The sequence below is a fragment of the Suillus subaureus genome (genome assembly GCF_016647635.1).
Source record: "Suillus subaureus strain MN1 chromosome Unknown BJ212scaffold_458, whole genome shotgun sequence".
In the NCBI taxonomy this organism is placed as follows: Eukaryota; Fungi; Basidiomycota; class Agaricomycetes; order Boletales; family Suillaceae; genus Suillus; species Suillus subaureus.
In genome coordinates, this window is record NW_024539014.1 from 540 (window position 1) to 6,495 (window position 5,956).

The following is a 5,956-nucleotide window of genomic DNA, read 5'->3' on the forward strand; positions in this document are numbered from 1 at the left end:
GCAGGTGATGACCTTGGCCCTGAATTTGACTTTGCAACATGGCCAGTTGCAGAATGATGCAAAGATCCTTTACAGGAACTTTTATCCACCCATGATATTCAGCCTTTACCAGCATATGACGAGAACCACAATCTTATTCCACCACACCTCTATGAATCAAAATTGAAAGGAGCCCTCGTTGAAGTCCATATGGCATTTTGCCACCATCACATTGTCAAGTCAAAATGCGATGTTTGCAATGCCATTTTATGTGAACTCATCATACTATCCCCACCAGCTGCATTGCCAAGCAGTCCTTTCAAATGTTGACATCTTGCTGCTGGGCCTTGCACAGAATGAGGATACAAAGGAAAACAACCGATCACTGGCAGGAACTCTGGGTCTTTGTCTTGAGAATTCCACAATGGTGTGTCTTCACTTTCAATGTTGGCTTTCAATCTTTAATGCTGTTCTACTATCAGTTAAATGTGTTGGCTACCCAAAGAATCATGTAACAAATACTATCGTGCTTTCTATTACCAATATGCTCGAAAATCGTCACTAAAATACTATGTACAACAATATCTCTGTATATAACTGAATTCTACAGTGTAGTATTGTACAAGCATTCCTGTGAGCAAAACTTGGTCCCATTATAATGGTACAAGGTTGCTGCTGGTGAAGCTTGGCCTTTATCTAGTTAGAGTTAGCACATGATAATGGAGGTACGAGCACAGAAGAGAAAGCTTAGTAATATGTACAAGAATGAGTAATGTAGGGAACACTGATAACTGGGAATAGCTGGAGTGGTGTCAATTAGTAAGCACAGCATGGATGAGAGACAAGTCCAATGCACAGACTTTCGGATTGGACACATAGAACTAACCGTTCGATAGTTATATTGTACAATTATTTACATTGGAAGGAAGTCTGAAAAGAACTCCTACTCTACTCTAAGTCTCATAACAAGAAGGAGATCTCCTGAAGTCAGTTTGGTAGTCAAGAGTTAGAACTCTTGTCCCTATCCAGCATGTTATGGTGTGATGCACCTCAAGCCTCATAGTGAATACAAACTTGAGAGAAAGAAATGTGTCAGACTAATGCGCCTCCGCTTGATGGCAAGATCATTAAAACACTGTTTTCAGTCCTCTCAAGGGAATTTCGGTGCCATATTATCCAGTGAGAGCTTCTACTCCAATCCAGGCTCCTATTTAGCAACCAAGTTTCAGAGAATGATGAGAAGAATTAAATGTGATAACCCAGACTTCCATGTCACACTTCGATGGGTTCCTGGTCATAAGGGGGTCCATGGAAATGAGGAAGCAGACAGGGCAGCCAAAACAACAGTGGAAGGAAGACACTGAAGCAGTCCCCATGCACATCTCCCCTTGTATCTTTGTGATGGTTCACTACCGCTTAGCATTTCAGTGATCAAGCAAGCTCATAGGGTATGTACCCATGCCAGATGGGCCAGGCAGTGGTCCACCTCCCCCTGTCATCAATGTCTCCAGCACATTGACCCTCTTACCATTGAACACTCCTTCATCAAACTCACATCCTCCTTCTTAAAATGCCTCACCAGTCTCATTCTTGGACTATGCACCCATCATCTCCCCCTGAATCAGTACCTATTCTGACTCACAAAAACAGCCTTGCTGGATTGCCCCCATCAGCAAAACCCTAAGTTAAGGTCCCCCCTTTTACAGTGCTGTATGGCGCTGTGTGGCACTGTGTGGTGCTGTATGGTATCATGTAGTGCTGTAAAAGGGGGGACCTTAACTTAGGGTTTTGCTGATGCCCATTGCCCACAAACCAAAGAAACTGTCCATCACTACCTTTTTGAATGCCCACAGTACCAGCCAGCACACCACATGTTAGCTGTTAAGAACCATGCTCAAAGGAGAGAGAGACTGACTCAGAGGGGCTTGGCCTCAGCTCATATGCTGTGCCCCTTACCCAAGTATGTGCCCTTCATTTCAGATAAGGTCCAATGATGGTCCAATGAAGTCCAGAGGACTTCTAGAGGCTGGCTACTCTGCTGGAGAGTGCTAGAGGACTTCCAGAGGAGCGCGGGAGAGTTCTGGAGGAATGCAGGAAGTGCTCAGGAGAGTTCCCACTGCAAGGTAAGACTTCTACAGGAAACAGGATGGAAGGATAGGAGGACAGGAGGACAGGAGGACAGGAGGACAGGAGGGCAGGATGATGGAGGACAGAAGGACAGGATGTCTGAAGGTACAGAGGGCAGGATGTCTGAAGGACCGGAGGATAGGATGTCTGAGGGTTAGGAGGACGGAATGTCCAAAGGTACAGAGGGTGGAATGTCTGAAGGACAGGATGCCTGGAGGTACGAGGGACAGGTGGTCCGGAGGTCTGGAAGGAATAGGGGCTACATCGGACAAAGTCCGATGTAGAAGCAAACAGAGGTAGACTACCCTAAGGTAGAGTTGGAGAGACAGGGATTGGACCTAAGTCCAGAAAGAGGGTAAGTGCCAGAAAGGCGGAGCTCCGGCCTAGGGAATCAATCCCTAGGCCTGATGGGTAGGACAGACTTAGGTGGACCAAAGTCCGAGAGAGGATTGGGCAAGTCTAAGTTGATATTCAAACTAAGGAAACTACAGGAGTATCTACAGGGGTTATATACTGGAGAATATCTGAGGGGATCAATAAGCAAAGGAGCAGGGCTATGTACGAGCATGTGGAAACACATTAGTAAGTAAGACGGAACATACAGTGGCTCAAAAAACTGTCCACATGTTTTTGCATTTTTTACTATTTACAATATTGTGTGAGAATACATAAAGACCTCAGTGACATGCTAATACCATATTGTAGTGCTGCTTCAGGGCTTTGGATTGAGCACCACATCGTGAGAATCAGAGGAGATATGGTGGAGATACAAGGCTTACAAAATCATGACTCATGCGGACAGTTTTTTGAGCACATATTAAAACTATATAAATCATCATTTATGACACCATAACAATCATGCCACCATTAAATAAATTATAAAGTGGTGTCATTATGTCATTTTAAAACCATATCTAACTATACAAACCAAAAATTTCCATATGTCATGATTATATTCACTATGAAAGCCACCCCCCCTGCTCAAAGGGATAATATCCTCTCTCTTTCCTATTCTGGCCTCTCTGCTTGTCAAATTTCCTCTAGAACTGGAGTATCCAAGTCCACTGTGGCCAAGTTCATCAAAGAAAGTCACACAGACAAGGAAAACTTCTGTGAAGGGCGTCCATCCAAGCTCACCTCTACTGATAGGAGGGCTATTATTCAACACATCACTACAGGAAAGGCTGATAATGCTGTCCAGGTCACCTATTACATCAATTCCACCATCACATTCCCTGTCTCTTCACACACTGTGAGAAACATTCTCAAGACAGCTCATCTCAGGTCAGTAACAAGGAAGAAAAGGCTCTCCTCTCTATCACACATATGCAGAGAGGACTAGCACCCTTCTTGTTTCACATATATACCTTGCCATCTGACCCAATCCTATTTATTGTGGTCTTATATGATCATATAACATGCTTCCAGTCCATGTAATCCAATTCTGATGGGCTAAGGCAAAGGTTAGTCATCTCTGCATATGTGTGATAGAGAGGAGAGCCTTTTCTTCCTTGTTACTGACCTGAGATGAGCTGTCTTGAGAATGTTTCTCACAGTGTGTGAAGAGACAGGGAATGTGATGGTGGAATTGATGTAATAGGTGACCTGGACAGCATTATCAGCCTTTCCTGTAGTGATATGTTGAATAATAGCCCTCCTATCAGTAGAGGTGAGCTTGGATGGACGCCCTTCACAGAAGTTTTCCTTGTCTGTGTGACTTTCTTTGATGAACTTGGCCACAGTGGACTTGGATACTCCAGTTCTAGAGGAAATTTGACAAGCAGAGAGGCCAGAATAGGAAAGAGAGAGGATATTATCCCTTTGAGCAGGGGGGGTGGCTTTCATAGTGAATATAATCATGACATATGGAAATTTTTGGTTTGTATAGTTAGATATGGTTTTAAAATGACATAATGACACCACTTTATAATTTATTTAATGGTGGCATGATTGTTATGGTGTCATAAATGATGATTTATATAGTTTTAATATGTGCTCAAAAAACTGTCCGCATGAGTCATGATTTTGTAAGCCTTGTATCTCCACCATATCTCCTCTGATTCTCACGATGTGGTGCTCAATCCAAAGCCCTGAAGCAGCACTACAATATGGTATTAGCATGTCACTGAGGTCTTTATGTATTCTCACACAATATTGTAAATAGTAAAAAATGCAAAAACATGTGGACAGTTTTTTGAGCCACTGTATGTGGGATGGAACACCATGCTTGGAGAACACATGGAGTAGGAACAAGCAAGCAAGGTCCAGAGAGGTGATAGTATTGTGGGTTGGAACAAATATTGCTTGCTTGGATAGATGATCTATGATGACAAGGATGGCTGTGAAGCTGGAGGAGTCCGGAAGTTGCTCAATAAAATCCATGGAGATGGAGTTCCAAGGCTTGTCTGGAACAGGGAGTTGTTTGAGCAATCCATATGGTTTATGTCTTGGAACCTTGGCTTGGGCACAGGTGGTGCATGATTTAACATAGTCTTTGACATAGGTGCATATTCCGGGCCAGGTATATTCATGTTGGATGAGTTCTAACGTCCGATTCTGGCCAAAGTGTCCAGACAGAGGATGGTCATGTGTGTTCTGGAGGATGTAAAGTCAGAGGTCATTGGAATTGGGGACATATATATGATTGTCGCAATGGAGGAAACCACTATCATCCATGGTCCATCTGGGATCCAGAGGACTGGACATTTGAGTGGACACAATAGGGTCATTAGGGAGAGTGGATAGGATATCATTTTGGAGTTGGTCAACATCCATGAGTACAGCTGCTCAGAGCACCAGATATGCTAAGGTTGAAGCTTGTAGGGATGAAGCTAACTGTTCAGACATGAACACCAGACGGAAGTTATGAGGGTTAACTTGAGCGTAGTCCTTATCCCCCTCTTTGGGATAGACATCCCAGCATCTAGTGAGGGAATCTGGTTTTGCTCCAAGTTTTCTGAGACAGAAACAGATGATGAGATTGAATTGGTGGAGGAACTCTGACCAATGTGCCTGATGGCGAGAGAGGAGTTTGGTGGTTGTGAAGTACTCAAGGTTCTTGTGGTCTGTGACAACATCAATAGGCTCAGACGAGCCTTCTAGGTAGTGTCACCAGGTCTGGAAAGCTTCATATATGGCTAGGAGTTCCTTGTCATGGGTATCATAGTTGAGTTCTGGAGCGGACAGGGTTCTAGAATAGAACACTACTGGATGAAGCTCTGAGTCTGGACATACAATGGACAGTATTCCAGCGATAGCATAATCAGAGGCATCAGTCTCAATGACAATAGGAACATTCAGGATCCAGTGCATAAGCACCAGAGCAGAAGTGAAGGCTTTCTTGAGTGCGGCAAATGATTTCTGGCAATCCTCCAAAAAGTCCCAGTTAACATTCTTGCATGTAAGCCAGGTGAGTGGAGTGACGATGTCTGAGTAGTTGAAGATGAAACGATGATAGAAATTTACGAATCCAAGGAAGGATTGAACATCCTTGACCTTCCATGGCTCCGGCCAGTCAATGATAGCTTTGACTTTATTGGATGACATAGTAAGGCCTTCCAGAGACAGGAGGTAACCAAGGTATTCTATGGAATCAGGGTGGAACTTGCATTTCTCTGGTTTGGCATAGGGTTGATGCTTTTGGAGTCATCAAAGTACTTTTTGGACGTGTTGCTTATGGGATGCAAGGTCATGGGAATAGATGAGTATGTTGTCCAGATACACCACAGTGCATATGTCAAGCATATCGGTGAAGATGCTATTGACAAAACACTGGAAAGCCACTGGAGCATTGGTGAGACCCTCAGGCATAACTAACCACTCATAGGAGCCATAGCACATCCAGAAAGCT

The 5,956-nt window shown here is 43.9% G+C and overlaps 2 protein-coding genes across 2 annotated transcripts; both read left to right on the forward strand.

The window, feature by feature from the left end:
- Window positions 1-1,094: 1,094 nt before the first annotated feature.
- BJ212DRAFT_1292858 (uncharacterized protein) lies at window positions 1,095-1,343 on the forward strand (the record flags this gene model as incomplete). Its single annotated transcript, XM_041332155.1, has 1 exon — window positions 1,095-1,343. One exon carries the CDS (start codon window positions 1,095-1,097, stop codon window positions 1,341-1,343), a length of 249 nt encoding a protein of 82 aa, XP_041184979.1.
- Window positions 1,344-1,439: 96 nt separating this feature from the next.
- BJ212DRAFT_1292853 (uncharacterized protein) lies at window positions 1,440-1,616 on the forward strand (the record flags this gene model as incomplete). Its single annotated transcript, XM_041332154.1, has 1 exon — window positions 1,440-1,616. A coding segment is annotated over one exon (177 nt), but the record flags the coding sequence as incomplete, so codon positions are not given.
- Between the last annotated feature and the right edge of the window lie 4,340 nt (window positions 1,617-5,956).